At 45.2% G+C, this 20,393-nt stretch overlaps 1 protein-coding gene across 1 annotated transcript in view; it reads left to right on the plus strand.

Moving 5' to 3' along the window:
• Positions 1–20,393, plus strand: part of REL (REL proto-oncogene, NF-kB subunit) — a 29,587-nt gene that overhangs the window by 6,627 nt on the left and 2,567 nt on the right. The window contains exons 3-9 of the mRNA XM_069008912.1: positions 1,137–1,285; positions 5,088–5,179; positions 15,105–15,245; positions 18,888–18,992; positions 19,276–19,488; positions 19,840–19,908; positions 20,010–20,087. Coding sequence (XP_068865013.1) covers positions 1,137–1,285; positions 5,088–5,179; positions 15,105–15,245; positions 18,888–18,992; positions 19,276–19,488; positions 19,840–19,908; positions 20,010–20,087 — 847 coding nt within the window. The remainder of the gene's footprint in view (positions 1–1,136; positions 1,286–5,087; positions 5,180–15,104; positions 15,246–18,887; positions 18,993–19,275; positions 19,489–19,839; positions 19,909–20,009; positions 20,088–20,393) is intronic.

Below are 20,393 nucleotides of genomic sequence, written 5' to 3' on the forward strand. Positions count from 1 at the left end.
CCTGGCCAAGTTTGTTCTTTTGAAAGGTGACTATTGATGACAGCGCTGATTGTACTGATAGCAGGTGATTTCTAGGTGAATTCCTGCCTCCCTGAAGCCCGTAGGAGGCTTTAGTGCTGATTAGGTGCCAGGGGAGTCCCCTCTAGAGATGGAAACATGAATGAGGATGAGAAGAGAGGGGCCAGGAAGAGATTAAATTTCTTGGTGTGGGTATGAAGATGAACATCAAGGAGGAACTAGAGAACCAAAAGCAGCTGGGTCAGCTTCAAGTTCATGGGGCTGGGTGTGAAATGAGGGAGAAATAATGTAATGGTTGAAGAAAGTGAAGGAGTAGTGAAGTATCATTTTAAGGGTAAAAAATACCAGTGACTTGTATGAAGACTGAATGGAGCCAAATTGAAGACTGAAGAAGCAAACACATGATGACAGGTAGAAGAGCACAGGTCTAGTCAAAGGTTTGAGGTGTTGACTAAGAGGGATACATGATGGATCCTTGGAGTCTCAGGAGGATGAAAGGAAGGGAAGGAGAGGAACTGTTAGTTATAGGGCAGGGGAAGTGGAGGAGGCGAGCTCACCTCTGCACAAACGTGTGCCTGGGCAAGTCTCGTATTTGCTTTCAAGTTTTTATGCGTCAAACACTTTAGGCCAAACTGTTTTTCCTCTTTTTTTTTTTATTTTACACTCCCCCACACTGGGTGACTTCACTGGTAGCCGTCAGCTCGAGGTTGCTTTTATGCAGCTGAGAAAGGAGCACTGAATTAGGCTGATGACTGCTGTGAAAGCTCTGGTAGGGGAGCTTGAGAATTTGGTACTCCCCGGCTTGAATGTAAGACTGAATACTCATCTGAGAATTAGTTGGGAAAAAACCCAACAACTTCAGAGGGGATTGTGTCATGCTGTATCTGTTAAGATCCTCTTTCACTACTTAGTGTTCCATGCACAGGTAATATCCTCATCCCTGAGGCTTTATGAGTTTTTTTCCTAAAATCTTTGGAGGTAGACTTGTTCTTCAAGCAACATTTCTGTGTGTTCACCTACGTAGCTCTGCTGTTTCTTCCATAGAGTATTTCAGGATAAAATTCATTTTCTGTAACAGGTTGGGACTGATACCTAAAATATCTCGCATTTTCTTGTAGATTCTGAACTATTTTGGAAAAGTCAAAATAAGAACTACGTTGGTAACTAAGAATGAACCCTACAAGCCACACCCTCATGATCTGGTTGGAAAAGACTGCAGAGATGGCTACTATGAAGCTGAGTTTGGGCCAGAACGGCGAGTCCTCTCGTGAGTAATGGTGTTCCTTGGGAGTTTGATTAATTATTCAAGTGATTTGCTAATCTTGTGTTTTAAAACTCACACTAATGATTAAAAGAGCAATTAGAATACTGTCTTTGCTGTAGCTTACTAATGCATCTTGGGGAACTTCCCTTTGGAGTATTTCCCTCTTTTTTCAATACTGCACTTGCGCTTTTTCTTTCCTGTCACCCTTTTTTTTCCTTTATCCATTCTCCCAATGTCTGTCTTCTTTTCCTTTCTCACACTTACTTTTTTTAGTCTTGCTCATTAATACATCTTGCTCTTGACTATGATTCTTTGGTACATGTGAAACTGGTGAGTAATAGAATGGGTAACAGCTACTTCGTGGTGATGAGGGAAGTCCACATCTTCCATGGAAATTATATTTGGACTTTCTGGAGAAAGTTTGTAGTGGCTGAGTATCATAATCTAGAAGACAGTGGTTGTGGCACATCTAGAAATGTGTTAGTAGCTGTCACTGTTGTTGCTTGTTGTTTGGGTTGGGGTTTTTTGAGTGAAAATACAGATTCTGCTCAGGCCCAGCTCTGAAGAGTAAGTGTGCCAGGGAATGATCTGTTTGTGGATGCAGTGAGGAAAACTCAGGGATATGTACAAGACATTTCTCAGTGCTATTAAGAGTATCTCAAATACAGTTGTATTTGATGGCATTTCCTCTGAGTTTACCAAGTCTTGTATAATAAAATGGAAGCAGAATAAGCTGCAGCAAACATGGAGTGACTATTGCTGGAGAGGGGAATTTAGAACTGGCAAGCTGTTTGTGGTTCACAGTTTGCAATGTAGGGAATATGGAAGTAGGCTGTTGCTCTGGGGTAAGCATAACTGAGCTGGGAAGAAAATCAGGTAAATATTTCAGTGTATAAGTAGCTCTTACACACAGCTCTCAGGCCAATGGGATTCTGTTGTGTTAGTGAAATTACTCCATGTTTACGTGGGTTTAGTCAGTAGGACACTATTAAAGGAGAGAGCTGAAGACACATCTGTTTTGAAGGTGGTGATTGCCTGATGGTGAAATAAACAGTGGAGATGCTTCTTCAGCATCCAGCCCAGGCTCAAGGGATCACGAATGTGCTGCAGTGTGTTCTGGTGGCACGAGGCACACTGGCCTGCAAACATCCTAAACTGTTACAGGACCTTGCACCTTCCTCTGACCATCCATGACCAGCTTCCCCTTTGTCTTCTCAAATCAAGCTTCCTCAGCCAAGGTCAAAGGAAGTCTGCTGTTCTGGCCCGTCCCACTTCCTCCCCTCAGCTCTGTGCTTGCTGATCCGAAGCAGAAAAGCCCGATTGCTTAACACCTTTTCTGGCCCTGTGTTCCCATCACTGAGTGCAGGAAGACACTGATAATTGTTTCTCCTCTTGGCGTTTTGTTGCACAAGGTTCAGTGTGTAGGCACGAGGTGAGCCTGTTAGAGAGGCCATTACAGGATGTCATGCCAAGAAACACTGGGATGCTCTGCAAATATTTATTTGCGGATTGTGATTTCATCTCCATTATATGTTTGCATCAAATCCTGTCCTTTGGCATAATGCCATGCCTCTGTTTCACTTCAGGCACTGGTGCTTGTTTGCTCCATCCATGAATTCTTCTCAATATTTTTAGGAATTGAGCCTCTCAGTTTCTTACAGAATAGTAAGTGGGCTGCTTTCATTTTATTGATAATGTGAAACTGTGAGCTTTGTGTTTGACATTGGGGATCCTGATGGGAGGAGGCTCGATACGTTCCCTTTGAAATGTTTCCAGCATTGGTACACTCATTTTTTTTAACAAATCATTGGTTGCTTTAAGATGAAAGAACAGTGTGATCCATAATTGGATCTGGATGTTTAAAGTCATTTTCCTTTTTGTGGCTGGTGACTCAATCTTCACATTCTTCTCTTCTAGTCCGTGTTGGAGAAAAGCCTCATCCAGTACTAGTGAGCAGGAGATGTCCTCTGTCAATAGTGTTTCTGGCTCTTTGCTCTTGCTGAGCATCCCAAATTGAGCAAAAATCCATTTTTTTTCACAGTAGACGTGGAATTATTAATCACAGATTTTGGGCTGCTCTGAGTAATTACTCTGCTTTCTGCTGTTCAAAGTTCCCCATGTTCTAAAGTTCCCAAGTGTTTTGTTCTGCCTGTGGTATAATGATCTTTGTACTGCTGCCCAAACTTGATCAGAGCCTTCCCTGGTCGAGACATCAAGGCAAGAGTATGAAAGTCAGAGCTTGTGGGGCTGCCTGTGTACTTAGATTTTTACTTCCTAGTTTCCTCTCTCTATGAGGATGATATCATAGTTTTTTAGATGTTTTTCATTTTTTTTTCTCTCTCTTCCTACTTCTGCCTCTCTCTTCTCGTTACCTCACTTGCTTCCTGTCAGCATGCATCGATGTGAAACCCCACAGCCCTGCTGGGGCTCTCGGCAGTTCCTCCTCTGACCCAGCCTCTGCCTAGCCATGGTTAAACACACACTTTCACTGTGACAGCCCAGCCTCAGAAAACACTGATAATCTGACAATTTTGGGGTGCTGAAAAGCCTCCTGTCCACGAGAGGCTTTGTTTGGGGCTATAATATGGAACCAGGCCTGTTTGTGGACTTTGAAGTTTGCTTCACACAACCTGTGGAATACAGTGGGTATTCTGGGGGGGGGTGAGGGGGGAAGTACTCTGTGCTGTGATCAAGCCCTAAAGAAAGTACTTCCTCCAGGAGCAGGTGGAAGTAGGATTGCTCATCAAGGTACAGTCCCAGTCTGAATATCAATAGCCACGATATGAGGGCAAAATGCTTTAGTGAATGATGAGATGCTGCTGTGTTTTATTTTCCCTCAGTCATGTCATGTTCAGGTTGCAAAGGAAGCCCATGCCTTTCTCTAGTGAACAGAGGTTCTGGAAGTGGAACCTGATGGTGCAGGGTTTGGGAACCTCTGAACACAGCATGTGGGGTGCAGACAAGGGAGTTTAGAGAAATTAAACTCAACATCATACTAGGATAGTCTTGTTCAGAAGTGTAGAACCACTCTTGGTGGGAACAAGGAGTATCTTTAGGTGCAATAAGATGCTCTTTTGGTAAAGCAAAGAAGGTTTGTGGAGTTTCAAAGGAAGGGAAATGACTGGTACTTCTGGAGAAAGATGCCTGCTGGCACAACCCATCTTCAGAGCTTGTTGTAACATCATGAAACACAGATTATTTCTTTCTTTTTTTTTTTTTTTTTTTTTTTTTTTTTAACTTCCTGCTTTACATCCACTCAGCTTTGATGATGTCATGGTTTTTCCATGTGGGAAAGAGTCACCCTGCCCGGGACTCCCCCCACCTCCTGCATTGGGTTGACCTGCACTTTTATGCAAATCAGGAGGAGCTGCAGCTCTTCAGAACTTTTCCATAACTATGTGAGATTTAAAAACCTGTTTTGACCTGTTAAACACTATTTAAAAGGGTTTTTTTTTAAGATTTATATTCCCTGATAAAAGCAGGAGAGCAAATCCTTTAACTAATGCAAATTACCAGGTTTATTGATAACAAAAATGATTGTCACTATAAATCACCCAAGACTGAGTATCTAACTTTTTAATCACTGTAGGTTTACTGCAGAGTAATAATTTTTTTGCTTCTGTGTCTGCCCTTACTTTAGGAAAAACAGCATCTCTGCTCTTCAGGTCTTGTACACCCTTCTCAAAAGAAGCCTTTTGTCATTTCTTCCACTGGATGTTATCACACCAATTAACACAAATATTTTATTTAATAGTCTACACTGAAGATGTTATTAGTTGCTGAAATTTTGCCACATATGCTTTAGCTTTCAGAACTTGGGCATTCAATGTGTGAAGAAGAAAGACCTGAAGGAATCCATTTCTTTACGAATCTCGAAGAAAATTAACCCTTTCAATGGTGAGTGGAAATCAACTGGTTCTCTTGGCACGGTGATGGGGTTTTGTTTGTCCTGTCCTGCCTTTGCTTTTGTGTTGGAGCTTTATTTTTTTTCCAAAAAACCCTCTTTCTGAGAAACAGTCTTCCCCTTCTGTGTCCCTCTCAGTCTTTCTTCCCAGTCATCACATGATGAATCTATTTGGATAGCTGCCCTTTTTTTTGAGCTTTTTAATTCCTGGCAGCAGTCTGAGTTGCTGTTTGGACAGAAGGAATGGGATAGCAGCAGAAGCCTTTCCTGGAAACTTCTCCAAGTGTCTTGGGAATTGGATTCCCCGGTTTTGGCAGTGATGAGCGTAAAAGACTGAATTAGAATAACTCTGCAACAATTTAAGCCAATACAAATCTCACTTGCCACTTTCTCATCTCTTCTCTTGTTGTGTTTTTTGTGACCAGGTCAGGGGGCTGATAGACCCCTGGGAACTGCCTCTCACTTGATTTCACAGCTCAGATACCCACAGCAAGATTGCAATATCAAGGCTGGGTTGGACAGGGCTTGGAGCAGCCTGGTCTGGTGGGAGGTGTCCCTTCCACGGCAGGGGTCAGAACGAGATGATCTTTAAAGTCCCTTCCACCTCAAAGCATCCTGTGATGCTGTGGTTGGTCTCAGCAAGTCAGAGGCAGGACGCACTGCCGCAGAACCACACCTGTGAGGGGTTGCCCACAGGGTTGTGTTTGATGTGAGGGCTGATCTGTGGGCTGCTCTCAGAAGGAGTCATCCTGCTCTTCCCTCCATCCCTGCTAACACACTCCCACCCCTTTCCTCACACCACACACGGGCTGCGTGCCACGCAGCGAACAAAAGCAGCAAATTGCTCCAATGGAAAACCAACTTGAAAACAAAAAAATAAAAAAAAAAAGGAGAGTGGTTTCCCTTCAGATCAACTTGCTAAACCAATTCCTCTCACAGCAATTTAACTGCCAAGTTCACTGCACAGGGGGGGCACACTGCAAAGTTTTGGGCCAGCTGGAGTCAGATCAACATATGCAGAGTGCAGGCACAACTGGGGGAATTAGATGAAAAGCACAAATACCCCCAAATTATTAGCTAAGCAATGTAGTCATGTATTTCCCTAAGTGTGGCAGAAGCTTGGAGATTTTCCAGACACTTTGGTGGGTTTTTTAAGACCCACAGAATTCTTGCTATATTCAGGTAAGATCCTTTATAGAGAGTTGAGAGCTGGATTGCTGGCTGGCTTTAAAATACATATCCCTGAATTGAGACAAAAAGAAGGATGTTGAATTTATCACAAAATATGAAATGTCTTAGATATTTTTCTTAATTTTAGGGCAGCTGTTTGGAGTCAGGTTGAGGGCCCTGATGACCCATCTGAACAATTACCCTAGTTATGATAATGTCTGCACGCAGTATTTTGACAAGAGTTTAGTTCAGCAGCACAATTTAAACAGTTTAAGGGTTTGAATTATGTTGCCTTGACTTGGCCAGCTCTGCCTTGATTTCAAACAACAGAAGGGGAACTTTTCTGTAGAAGGAAGTAGGTTTTTACAGTTGTTGGCGCTTAACTCCACATTCACTAATAAATTTTGGGCGATTGCAGAAGGTTATGCTTGGTAGCATCCAGGCAGATCCTGGGCTGCTTCCCGCCAGTGCAGCAGTGGAGGCGGCCACATTCCTGCCCTGGCAGCAGAGGAGAGGCTGCCTGGGTGACACACAGGGCAGCACCCTGCTCTGGGCAGGGGCTGTGCTGAGAAGGGGCCGCTGGCAATCCCCACCTGCATCATTGCCCTTTGGCACATGTTAACGTGTCAGCACAAAGCAGAGCCACTTGAGAACGGCCTCCAGGGCAGTCCCACACTGAGCAGAGCCTAGAACGGCCTGGGACCAAGGTCTAATAAAACAGGATTAGTGACAGAAATATTTTTATATGTTTATTTAGTTGATCAGAACAGGGTTTTGTGAGCAGCAGTCACTGCAGTGTTTGCTGCTTGATAAGGCTGAAAGTTTTATGTATGGATTTAGTTTGTTTTTTAAGGTCAGAAGAGTACTGGTACATTTTCCAGGATTGTGCAGGCTGTGCTGAATCCATCCTGCACTGTGCTTCACCTCTGTGTCTTCAGAGAGGCATCTGACTTCCCTGTTCAGAGACATTCCAGAGCTGTGCATCCTCTAAGCAGGTCGCAAGTTGGTGTTACTCATTCCTTGTATGACATCATCAAAGAGATTTCATGGAAAACGAGCCTTCAGGGTGCTTGTGTGTTGGCTGGCTTTTCTTTTTCTTTCCCACTTTCTTCTGGAACAAACATTCCCTGTCCTGAGCCTCCTTTTGGGGCAAAAAAGTTCAGTATTGACCCTAAACAATCTATGCCTACCTCAGAATCCCTGGGTCATTGGAATTTGTTTGCAGATCACTGCCGTGTGCCCAGCAGGAGGTGTCTGCATCAGTCACTCTGCAAGTGTACCTGTGTAAGGCTGTCCCCCTGTGAATTCCCAGGGTTGGCTGGCAGCATTTGTCCCTTATGAAGCTCAGCTCAGGCTGTAGGAACTGAGTGCATTCACCAGGATGACTTGCAATTAGGTTGTTCCTCGTGTTAGCCTTGTTTGAGAGAGAGGGAATTACTGTTTCCACACCATGTTCGTGATCCGTTTGTGTTCCCAAAGCACATCCCATGTATTTTTGTCCTCTAACAATCTAAACAATTCTGTAAAATCCCTTTTGTCTCTCTCATCCCTGAGCACTCCAGGGAAATGGGGCACGGTGTCAGCCTAACATGTAACTAGGACTCCTTGGCATGGTGATGATGGGTGGTGAGGATGATGATATAAATAGCAGAGCATCGAAGGAGCAGAGTTACTCCTCCAGTGGAGCTAGTCCATGTCTGCTTTCTATGGTGTTTGTTTTCCTTTAGTAGCTGTTGAGTTGTGCCATATCCTTGTCTTCCCATGCACTGTCTGATGTACGGCCAACTCAAATTAAAAGAAGAGCCAGTTTTCAGTTAAGAGCTTTTGTGAGTGGGTGTGACTTGACATAGAGACAACAAGTGAGTTAATAACAATACGAGTTAATTATCAATGAGGAAAAGCCCTAAGTGTTTTCTTTAAATTAGGGAAAAACTGAACTCAGTGCAGTGTTACAGAGGGCTGACCTTTTTCCAGCCAAGCACATGACGGTATGGAAACCCCGGACTCATCTTGGAGTGAGAACCCAGAGAATCACCAAATTCCAGGCAGTTTTTATCCGAGGGGATAAACTGGCTTTCACTGGAGCTTGCCACAGGCTTAACCTTCCTGCTCCTTTGCAACTGCTTTTGCGTACGAGCGTGCAGTTCATTTTTAGGCTCTCCCCTGCACCCCACACCTAAACACGTCTGCATGTGCCTCCGCAGTCTTTCCTTTGCCATTTCCCCTTTCCGCCCGCGGGCAGCTGACCCCGCGGCGGCTCCGCGCTCGTCACCGTCTCCGCCGTGACGCCCCCTCCGCGCCCCCGCTGCGCTCGCTTCCTGCCCACGCGCGGTCCCCTCTCCGCAGCTTCCTCCGGCACTGCATCCATGAGAAACCCCCCTCTCCTCTGACGCCACTCGCCCACGGCGTCCCCAGGATCCCCCTCTGCACCTGTGCCGGCTCTAGGGCGAGTTCTATGGAGCCGTGGATTACACGAGCGGCTCTTGGTGAGAATCCTTGGGTTGGGAATGGGTTGAAAGTGTCCACTATAACGATCGCCTCGGCTATCACAAGAAACTTGAAGCTTCTTTTCTTGTATTAAAGCAAATATGCAACCCCCCCAACTAAATCCTGAAGTATAAATATCAGTAGTGAGAGTCATCAGCTTTTGAAGAGGCACGGAGCAAACCCACTCGAGGGAAACTGCGTGTCCTGACCATGGCATGACTTTACCACTTAGCTTTGGAAAGCCCTTTGTTCTTCAGTTCTCATGCAAATGCCCCTTGCTGCTTATGCCAAAATATGTTTGTTAATCTAAAGAACAGCCCCCTTCCAAATTGTTTAAAAAGGAAATTTACCAAGTAGCAAGACAAAAACGCTGACTTCTTTATTTTTTTATGATAGAAACTGCTAAAGAAAGGTATTAGGAATCTACAGAGGCTGATGGATACACTTGTTTAAATCTGTTTGAACTTTACCTTTCTCATATTGAATTTGAAACAAGAAAAGAAGCCAGAGAAACATTGTCTAGGCAAAACAAGGACTGAGTTTTGAAAGTTTTAATTTGTAAGAATTTCCAGTTCTTCCCTTGGCCAGGCCATTCGCCTTCCTTGCATTTCTTTGTTCTGTAAACCAGGGAAATGCATCCATAGAAGTTTGGGCATTTACTGACTGTAGATTGGCGTCTGAATTTCAGTTGTTTGCACTCATCAGCTTCCTGAGTTTTTGCTTTTTAAAAAATGGGTGTTGCTGATGCACATTCTGTTTCAAGGTATGTGTAAAAGTTTATTTTTTTTTTCTGCAGAATTGAATATTACCTTTTTGTGGATCTCAGTGGAATAAAACAGGTGTGGGTGTATCAGAAGAAACACAGTGCTACCGAAGTCCTTCCCTCCCCTTGTTCCCAGCTTCACCAGGACTCTTCATCAGGGACTGTAGTGATAGGACAAGGAGTAATGGGTTCAAACAGAAAGAGGGGAAATTTAGGTTGGCTATACAGAGGAAATTCTTTACTCTAATGGTGGTGAGGCATTGGCACAGGGTGCCCAGAGAAGGTGTGGCTGCCCCATTCCTCAAGTGTCCCAAGGCCAGGCTGGATGGGGCTTGGAGCAACCTGGGATAGTGGAAGGTGTCCCTGTCCATGGCAGGGGGTTGGATCTGGATGATCTTTAAGGTCCCTTCTAACCCAGACCATTCCATGATTCTACATCTCTGGAAGTGCTGGGAGAAGGCTACACCAGCTGTGGCTGCAGCATGGACATAGGCTGGGGGGATAAGCTGGGTCTGAAATGGACCTCCTGGGCATCACGAGGGACCTGTGACTTGCACCCCATTTCCCTGCCTGGTTGAACCTGGTGTAAATCAGCAGCAGCTCTGGAAGGAGGCTCTGCTTCCACCGATTCCCTTGCACCAGGGCTACCTGTCGTGGGAACCAGCTGGCTGAAAACAAGCCTTTTCCTCTTCCCTTCTGGCAAGATTGTTCTGAGCCAGACCAGTTTCTTGATCTGATTCACCACATGAGAGCTAAGCCAGCCTGAGCAGCGCTGGAAAGGTTGGGCAGAGCCACCTTTTGCAGCAAAACCTCTGGCAAGGACCGAGTTAGACTGCCCAGTTGGTATCAGGGCCAAGGGGGGTATCTTTGTACTCCAGGAGCAAAACCCTGGAGGCAAACCACCTCTGTGTCATCCCTTAAATGAAACTGAGCTCCCAGCGTATCCCTAAATTAAAAACCCTCATCTGCGTAAGAGAGAAACAACTCATGATGATTATTAATGATGTGTGTTCCCCACACATGTGGGGAGTGATGTGTGATGATTATTAATGATGTGTGATCTCTGGGGTGTTTTAACTTGTGAAGGTCATTCTCTTTGACATCTCATGTGGCTCATGTGCCCCTGCAGCCCCTCACTGAGAGGGGAAGGTCACAGGATGTCCCTTTGCAGGGTGAGCTGGTGCTCTCCACAGAGCCCTCTCTGACTGTCACACCGCGTTTGCCCTGGAAGTTTCCATGCAGGTTAAGTTGAGATGCTCAAGTGCCTCCAGCTCTGCCCACTCCAGAAGGCTGACATCATTAGCTGGGTGATGGGCTCTGTGTGAGGGATCTGCTGTTTGATCAGGTGTCACATTATCAGTCAAAAAACCAAACCCTTGATCATTTCAGTGTTCAGAATAAACTTTCACTTTCCCTGAAGCATCACCTTATGAGTGAACATCAAAGCTTTTAATCCCCCATTTATTTAATCAGATAAATGGCATTTTATTGGCCTTGCTGGATGTTGAAAGCTGTTGAAATACTAAAAGAACTACAAAACTATAATTAGAAATTAATAAACAGGAGGCCTGATATTACCAGCATCTTTAATTTTGTGTTGGAACTTGGGCTTGCACATTGGTGTGTTGAACCCAGGAAGTCTCCAGTTTTGTGTCACAGAAGCAAATCCAGCAGGTTCTCAGTGGAATCTCAGTGGGGCATCTGTGGATTTTAGAGACACAGTCTTGGAGACAGGGACAACCCAAACCTAATGCCTGTGAGCTGCCTGGATTAGCCGGCTCAGGCTGGAGGGAGTTCACGGTTTAGCTCCTGTGGAGTGTTTTGCCCACACTGGGACTATATTGGTCTCTTCCCATGTTATTAGACAATGAATTAGGGAATTATTTCTAAGATAATTATTTATTAAAGTTGGGGAATCAGCACTTTGTTCAGAGGAGTTGTAAACAGATTTATAATGAAATTATTTACTAGTTATTGTAACCCCTTTCCAGATGAACAGCTAATCCTCCCCAGGTTTGACTTTCAAAACCCTATTGCCAGAATCTTGGTGAGTGTGGCTGGATTTCTTTTACCATGGTGCTGCTGGTATTTTTATGGATTTTTTGGACATCATATTCTATATTTACCTTAGAGTTTTAATTATTTTTAAATATTATTTTAATTTCTCTGTATTATTTCTGTGAGTTACTTCTGAAAGCTCCTTGTAAAACTTACAAATAGTCCTTCATGTGTTGCTGTGTGCAGAGATAACTACAGTTGAAGGATTTCTGCCAGGTTAAGGCTATTTTTTGTAATTAGATTGGGCCACCACAGGAACATACCCAGGCTTTTGGTTGGGTTCCAGCTCTTTCGGCTGGATTCAGATGAAGACACTAAGGTGTGGTACCACACAGTGAGCAGCAGTCAGAAGAAGAAGTTGAACTCTTGCCAAAACCAGAGAACTTCTTCCCTTTTTGTTTTTTTTTTCAGCTCATGTGTTGTGTTGGAGCCTTTTTTTACCACACCTGCCCCCAAGGTGCCACGTCGGGCGACGTTTGCGCTTCACATGCGTGATTGCCCCTGGTTTCAGTCGAGCTGCTTGTGCGGAGCTCGCAGGGCTTGATGCAGTGGCTGCTCCTCCTCTCCAGTACATAGCGTTCCCAAAATCTTCGACAGCGTTTCCTAACTTTAATAACTTCAGGTTTGTCAGGTTTAACCCTGTCTGTTGTCCTCCTGCACAGAAGTTGTTGGAACAACATGGAATGACACGACCATCCTCCGTCCGGCCGTGCTCCAGGCATTACTCAGGGTGTTTGTCTGCCTCGGCTTTGTTTGCTTTTAATATTCCTAAGGTGTAAGCCAGAATCCATTCCACATTGGTGGCTGCTCTCAAATTGACTTCAGAGGGAGCAGAATTAGACGTTTGTTAAAAATAACAACATTTTATTTTGTTTGGATGATTGTCTTTTATGTTTTGAAATCGGTGAAAGCTGTGTGCTTCTTCATATGCACATGGAATCTGGTCTCTCTCTTATTTTTTAAAGCATGTCATCACAAGATGGAGTTGCAGCTGTCTTGTTCTCCTTTTTTTGCTCTGTTATGTTCTTCTTGTCTGGTTAAAAATAGCTCAAGAGGAATCATTCTTGACTGAAAAGTTCCTCTTTCAAACTACAGACTTTTAAAAAGTTCTATTAAATCGTTTATAAAAATATGCAAATCAGGAGCAGTGGGTTTTGCTGCAATGGAATGAGCTGTACACAGTGATTCTGTCCCCTGCCATTCTTGGCACACCACTCCTGTGTCAGGTGTTAAACAGATTTATTGGGAATTTGCGCAAGTTTGTAGCATAGGAAATGATGTCATTTGAACATTAACATTGCTAATTTTCTCCATATCTAGAGTATTTTTGCTTTTATAGAGTACTCTTAGGCTTTAGTCTGCTGTTACTTGTTTCTGAGGAAGAGACACATTTCCCTGTGGAAAACACAGAGCAGGACTGAGGCTCCTTTAGCATGAGAGACTTGGTTGCACAACTACAAAGTCCTCATTTCTGGTTCAGGGTCAAAAGCCAGATCCAGATTTCGTGCTTGGCTTCCAGCTACAGACAGCTTACTCAGGCAAAGCTGTTGAATCTCTGTGCTCAGTTTAACTGGGAAGAGGTTTGAGGTTTGACCACCCCTTGGGTCTCTGGAAGGATCCACGTGGTCACCAATGGCTAACACAGCACAGGAACATAGGCCGTGAGGTCAGGGTGTCCTTGGGAGCTGATGTCAGGGTGTGGATTAGAGCTGCTCTGCTGATAGCCCTTCTGCAAGGTGCACTTTGGAGAATGCACTTTCCTTTCTGTGTTCCCTGAATCAGGCTGTATCAAGAGCTGGGCTGCGGAGTCGGCCAGATCCAAGTCAGTCGGAGGAGCTGTCTATTCCAAACCTGTTTCCTAAAGATCCTATTTCAGGCTGGCAGGTGAAGTGGTGAAGTGCATCAAAGCATAAAACTTTGTGTATCTGTCACAGTCAGCACCAGCCTGCAAAGTGCTCACGGGCAGAACTCCCCTGGGCCTCACCACTTCTGAAGCTCACACCGTTGTTGCTTAGTTTGTACTCGCTGCTGTATTTGTCTTGAAATATTGCAGATCACAGGCTTGTAAAGGGGAAAGGTGACTTGATTTCCCTTTGCAGCAGAGACCAGGAGAAACTGATATTCAGAGCACCAGAAGGACTCAAAATGCCAGTGGAAAGTATTCTGAGCTCATCACACTTACTGTTTCACACTATCAAAAAGAAAAAGGAAGAAGTCACTCAGGTGGGCATTGTGGAATCCCACTCGTGGCAGGGTGGAGACCCGAGCCAGTGATAAATGCTAAAGGTCAGAGCAGGCAATCTAATCAGTACAGCATGGTCCCCAGACTTCTTATCACAGCCATGTTTAATCTTCTGTTCTTGCAAGAGGCATTGGAAAGGGAGGGAGGGAGTGAATGGGGAGCTGGTGATCTGGTGACTTGGCACATGTTGGCTTTGGGTAATTGTGAGGAGTGTGAAACTGCTGAACTGCTGCTTGGAGGGGTTTGGGGAAACAGAAACACAATGATTTTAATTATCAGTACTTCTACTTAAGTGAAATTAAGTCAGTTTCTCATTTTTGCTAGCACTGAATGTCAACACAATGGTTTAGTGTCAGACCTTAAAGGAAAGTGTCAAATTCAGAGGGGGCTGCTCTTCCCAGAGTTGTCCATTAAGGTGGGAATACGTGAAATGTTCAGTAATGATATTCCAGGTCCTGTGTCTTGTAGTTAGAATAAGGAGTGAACAAAATTGGAATGCTGAGTTCAGGTTATGCATTGCTGGGTTTTACACTGGGAGGGATATGCAAGGAAATGGATCCTTTCCAACAAGGGTTTCCTTCTTGTTTTACAAATCTGTATCCTAATGGCTCCACTAATCCCTGCTCTGAAAGGTACAGCAATGACACTGGTGGTGATGGGTGATGGGGTGGGGAGGTAGTTTCTGTTGTTTCAGCTTCATTCTTGCCCTGGGAATTGCCTTCTTACTCTTTTTCCATCTCAGTTTCTAGAGGAAGATAATGATACCATGTAGCCAAAGTCTGTCACTGCTGCAGAAATTCTTTCATGAGATCCTAGGATCCCTTTGTACCAAAATATTTCTCTTGGACAACAACGTTAATTTTGTAAATTTTATCGTGCACAAAGAAGAATAAAAAATGACTTTTCAACTATAGATACATGGAACTGTTGTGGCAGGCAAGGTGAGGAAACCAGACACAAGAAACAGCTGGAGAACTCGGACAGCTGAGCCCTGTTGAGTGCAGGGAAAGCATTAAAGGCTTCAGTACCATTTGTTGTGAACAAGGGATAATTCATGCAGCCCCTGTCCAGCTGCCGGGGGCTACGGGCACGTGCGCCTGGGCAGCACCATCTCTTTGACTGGTGAGGATTCATCCCCAGTTTGGTAAAGAATTCCTGCTGGTTCTGTGACTGATCTGCAGTGTTGTCTGTCCTTCAGTGCCTGAGGAGCAGCTGCACAACATCGACGAGTACGACCTCAACGTTGTCCGACTCTGCTTCCAAGCTTTCCTTCCTGACGAGCACGGCAACTACACGAGAGCCCTTCCTCCTTTGATTTCCAACCCCATCTATGACAACAGTGAGTACCAGCTCAGCCAAATGTCTTTTTTTTTTTTCTCCCTTTTGTTTTTCTCTTTAGCTTGGGATGAGAAATGCCAGGTTTCTGAGGTCTGTGCCAGTTCTGGGTCACTTCTGCATGACTGACATGTGGCAACTCACAGTGAGCATACATTCAAACATGATGCCAGGGTGAAATGTTGGCCAGCCAGAGTAAGGATTGTCCATGGCATTCATGGACTCACACACAGGTCTGTTTCCAGCCCTTGTTCACACACAGCAGCAATGATTGCAAGGAAAGGCCCGTTCCTGACGTGCCAAGTGATTAAAGTGATATTGATAGATGGCTGATAGAGTAGTGAGATGGATGGCTGCCTCAAGGTTGATCTGTTTTCCAAGAGAGTCCTCTAGAGCCTGTTTGTGCCCAAATCCCTTTCGATTTGCCTTTGCCTTGTGAGGGCTCTGGAATGGGACTTGCAAGAGAGATTTATCCCAGTGGGCACCTGTCTTAAGGCCTTTCATGTCCTGGTTGGTGGCTGCTTTGCTGTATAGGTGGGTAATGGGGGAGTCCTTGATCATGTTCCAGAAGGGTGCAGAAGTACATGAAACCCCTTCTTGGCACAGAAGGGGTTTTCCACATGCCACAAAACCGGATAGCTCTAGGGCATCAGCAGCTGAGGATTTTAGCCCTCAGTGTGTGCTGGACTCCTCTCTGGGAGCAGAGTAGCAAAAGAACTCTTAATCCTGGAAAACTTTCCTGCAGTGTTTTTCATTTCTGCAGCATGAGCATTTCCATGCTAAATATTTGAGGTCCTTATTTTAGCTGAAACTACTGGATAAAATGAGATCTGCATTTCCTAAAGTTGTTAGGATTGTGTTGATGTGGGCACAACCATTGTGAAAACGTTGAGTATGAGCTCAGATGGCTCTGATACATTTAGAATCTCCTCTAGAATGATCTAGAAGCTGGAACTGCCAGCGTTGTGTTACTGAGAACCCTTGCAACTGAAATAATCAGGGCTGAGATAAAAACTGATGTACCAGATTTGCAGCTCTGCCTCAGATGCCATTTAGAAATGTGCCAAATCATGATTACTTGTCCCCGTGGACTGACGTCAGTCCCAGCACAGCCACGAGAGGCCGGGGCTGAGTGCGGTGGGGGAAGCAGGGGTGGGTGCTGGAGGTGTCTGTGGGCGGCACCCTCCCTGTAATACAGCAGCCATGTAAATAAACGTGTGCAGAGCTGCAACCACAAGTCGTAAAAAGACGGCCTCGCTCAGTTTCAGATCCGAGTTGCTTTTAGAGATGTCAGCCTGGTTAGAGCTGCTCTGAGGTACAGCTGGGTACAGGTGTACCTCAGGTGACAGGGACTGCAGGCTGGGCAACCCTGGGCTCTGACCTCTGAGCCTTCACGGATCTGCTTGGATTAGGAGCAAAGAGATGCTCTGAAAATCAGCTTAGACACTTCAAATCAAGTGTTGTCTTCACTTTCTCCTCCTTTGTAGTCTCCTCTTGCTTTGCATAGTGCGACGCAGAGGAATCATATTGACATCACACAGGCAGCCCCATTAGCAGAGGCTGCAAGGGTCTCAAATTCAGCACCTTCTGTTTCCAAATGTTTCTAAAGTTAACTGGTTTGGAAGAGAGATTTCCCAAGTTGCATATCAAAAACTCAGAGTTTTTGAGTCAGATGAAGCAGCTCACCATTTCTGAGAAATGGGGTTGGGTAGAACATGTTGTCCTGTCCTTGTTGAAAGCAACACGATTTTCGGTGAGGAGCTCATTTCTCTAGGGATTTGTCACCAGGGATGTGGTGTAGAGGAGTGAGGAACAGGAATTGGGCAGGAGTTGAGGTGACAGGAGGTGAGGAACGTTTCCCTCTGAGGCGGGTGCCAGGCTCAGCGCTCCTGCTGACAGCACGGTGGTGCATCCACATCTGCTGGCATTTGTGTGTGTCGATTTCCCTTCTGAATTCCTTGTCTAAGGACAAAACAACAAACTCCAGTGAAGGAGACCGTCCCAAAAATCTGTTATAAGGACCTAAAGGGAACTGCAAGAGAGCTGGAGAGGGACTTTTCACAAGGGCATGCAGTGACAGGACAGGGGGTGATGCCTTCAAACAGACAGAGGGAAGGGTTAGATTGGATATTAGGAAGAAATTCTTCCCTGTTGGGGACAGTGAGGCCCTGGCACAGGGTGCCCAGAGAAGCTGTGGCTGCCCCATCCCTCAAGTGTCCAAGGCCAGGTTGGACAGGGCTTGAAGCAACCTGGGATAGTGGAAGGTGTCCCTGCCCATGGCAGAGGGTTGGAACTGGATGATCTTTAAGGTCCCTTCCAAACCAAACCACTCTGATTCTCTGCTATTGAGTGCCATTCAAGCACACAGAAGTGAAACAATGGTAAAATTAGGCTTTTCCTCACAATTCTTAATTTACCCTTCCTGTGAAAAGTGCACCATGACGCTGTCGATCACATGGCCCTGTTTCTGGGTTTGTTTGGTTTCCCCTTCCTTGAAGGTTTCTGATTCATTCAGCAAATGAAGTGGTGTGTGTCATGTAGTACATGGGGCTGTAGCTCCCACTTATAATAATGGCAGTAATAACTGCAGATGGTAACTACGTAATCAGGGTCTGGTGACAGGTTACCAGGAACTCTGCTCTAGGTGTAGTTTGTGCTGTGCTGTACCTGTACTTGGGCAGGAATTGATTCCAACTGAGAGTCTAAAGCAGGTTTGATTGGTTTTTGGGTTTGTTTCTTTTTGAGGGTGACACTGTGAGCTTTAGTTTGTATTTCTTCTCTATGTCTGGATGAGGGAGCCTGTGGTGGTGGAGCCTCATGGAGGATCAGTTTCATGGTGTCAAAGCAGCACCAGCTGGATTGTTCCAGACATTTTAAATGTGTTTGGAACTGCTGCTCCAGAACGGAGCCAGACACCACCAAGCAGAGCGTAGCTTCATCCAATTGGAGTCACCCATAGCCATGAGATTGTTTGGAATGCAGTGTGCAGTCTTCGGTGGGGGCTAATTAAGGGTGAGAGACAGCTCTCCACCCACAGCTATCCTGAGGGCTGTTCACGTACAGCCACAGTCTGGAGTTTGAAATTTGAGTGGTTTGGGGTGCAACCTGCTGCCCTTGGTGAAGGTACGAAATTATGGTCCTAGAGCTGTTCTTGGACACCTGCAGAGGGGAACAGAGGAGAGGCTGGATGGCCAAGTACCTCTGAGAATAGAACTAGATAGAACTAGAGCCAGATCCTCAGAGAGGGGAATTCTCCTGACTTGCTAGCCCAGCACTTTCCAGAGAACTGTGACTGTACCAGGTAATCAGTCACTCAGAGCTGCTTTGAATTCTGCAGCATGAAGGGCAGCGGGGCTGAGCACAACCACGTCAGTGGGGGAAGTATTTGAGACTGTTCTACAATAGTTAGGGAGTGAATGGCACAGCAGTGCTGGTGTCTTGTGTTTGGAGATCAGCTGTAGGATCATGGAATATTAGGCCCTGCTGCTGAATTTCCTGTATGGAGCGACTTGCTTTGTGTGGATTTCAGGGTGTCACACTCCTCCAGCTCTTGCCTTCCCTTTATATGCCTGAACTCTCAGTACCCATCCAATAGTGACAAAGCCACAGTAATTCTATGTCATTAAATTTGCCTGTTTGCTTCCAGGAGCTCCCAACACTGCAGAATTGAGAATCTGTCGTGTGAACAAGAACTGTGGAAGCGTCAAAGGAGGAGATGAAATATTTCTGCTGTGTGACAAAGTTCAGAAAGGTAACCTGGACTAGGTGTTTTCTCTCCCTTTTTCCCAAATGAACACATTCCATAACCATTTTCCTGCTGGGGGGCTGAAACCCTTTACCACACACCTCGAAGTGGTTTGGTTTTGTAGCTGGGTGGAAGAGCTTTCAGGTTCCTGGGATCTTTTGCCTTTAAAGTTTATCCATTTACTTTGCATCTGAATTCTGAGTCAGGCTCCTCACTTTGCTCCCCTTTTTTCTGCTGCAAGTTCTCAGTTTTCCAGCTTAACAAGCAGCTTCTGTTTCTCATGGCCCAGATGACATAGAAGTCAGGTTTGTCCTGGACAACTGGGAGGCCAAAGGTTCCTTCTCCCAAGCCGACGTTCACCGCCAGGTCGCAATCGTGTTCAGGACGCCGCCGTTCCTCAAGGACATCACCGAGCCCGTCACGGTGAAGATGCAGCTGCGGAGGCCCTCTGACCAGGAAGTCAGTGAACCCATGGATTTCAGATACCTGCCAGATGAAAAGGGTATGCTTCCAATGAGATGAGCTTCTGAACAGCCATGATCAATGCAGGACTCGTGGTAGTGGCTTAATTAGTAAAAAAACCACAGCATTGCTTCTGCAAAGTGGAGTTTTGGGTTTTAAAAATTACAGCAGACAGTTTGTTCCCTCTTTCGGTGAAAATATCCATAATTTCCATCGGGTAACACTGGCATGGTTTGTTAGTGCTGCCATGCCTGCAATATTCTCCTTTAAATAAATCCTACTACAAGTTGGTGCCACCAAGGCATTTATTAAATACCACTTTAATAAATAGCACTTGAGTATTTATTAAAGAGAAATGCAACTCTTTGCCCTTCCACTCCTTTCTCTGTAGATCCATATGGCAACAAAGCAAAAAGGCAAAGATCAACGTTGGCTTGGCAGAAGCTCATACAGGACTGTGGTAAGGAAAATATTTGCCTTTTTCTTCTGTTTGATTGAACTTACATTTAGATGGAGCTGTTTTCTCTGAATGCTGCAGACTCATGTTTTGTTCCTTTGCAGGATCAAACACCACAACGGAGAGGCCCAAAGTAGCCCCATTCCCTGTCGTCACCCCTGAAGGGAAGCTGATTAAGAAAGGTAGGTTTTTGCCTGCAGTCTGACAGTTGTTTAAGCAGATAGTGCCCTCCTCTTTGCTTGAAACTCCAATCTCTTGAGGGTATTTTCCTGTAAGATACTGATACTTCTGACTGTACAAACTTAAAACTATCAGTTTTGTATGTCACCCTCAGTATGGGCCATAGGTAGGCAGCTGTCTTGCTGCTGTCCAGAACTCTGGGGTCCATCCTGGAGAGCAGTGAACCAAGTAGACAGTGGAAATGCACGTACAGTCTTACAAAGATTCTGCTGTCTTGTCTTTGCTTTTTGCCATTTGTAATTTGGAAA

This window comes from Aphelocoma coerulescens, chromosome 3 (genome assembly GCF_041296385.1).
Source record: "Aphelocoma coerulescens isolate FSJ_1873_10779 chromosome 3, UR_Acoe_1.0, whole genome shotgun sequence".
NCBI lineage: Eukaryota > Metazoa > Chordata > Aves > Passeriformes > Corvidae > Aphelocoma > Aphelocoma coerulescens.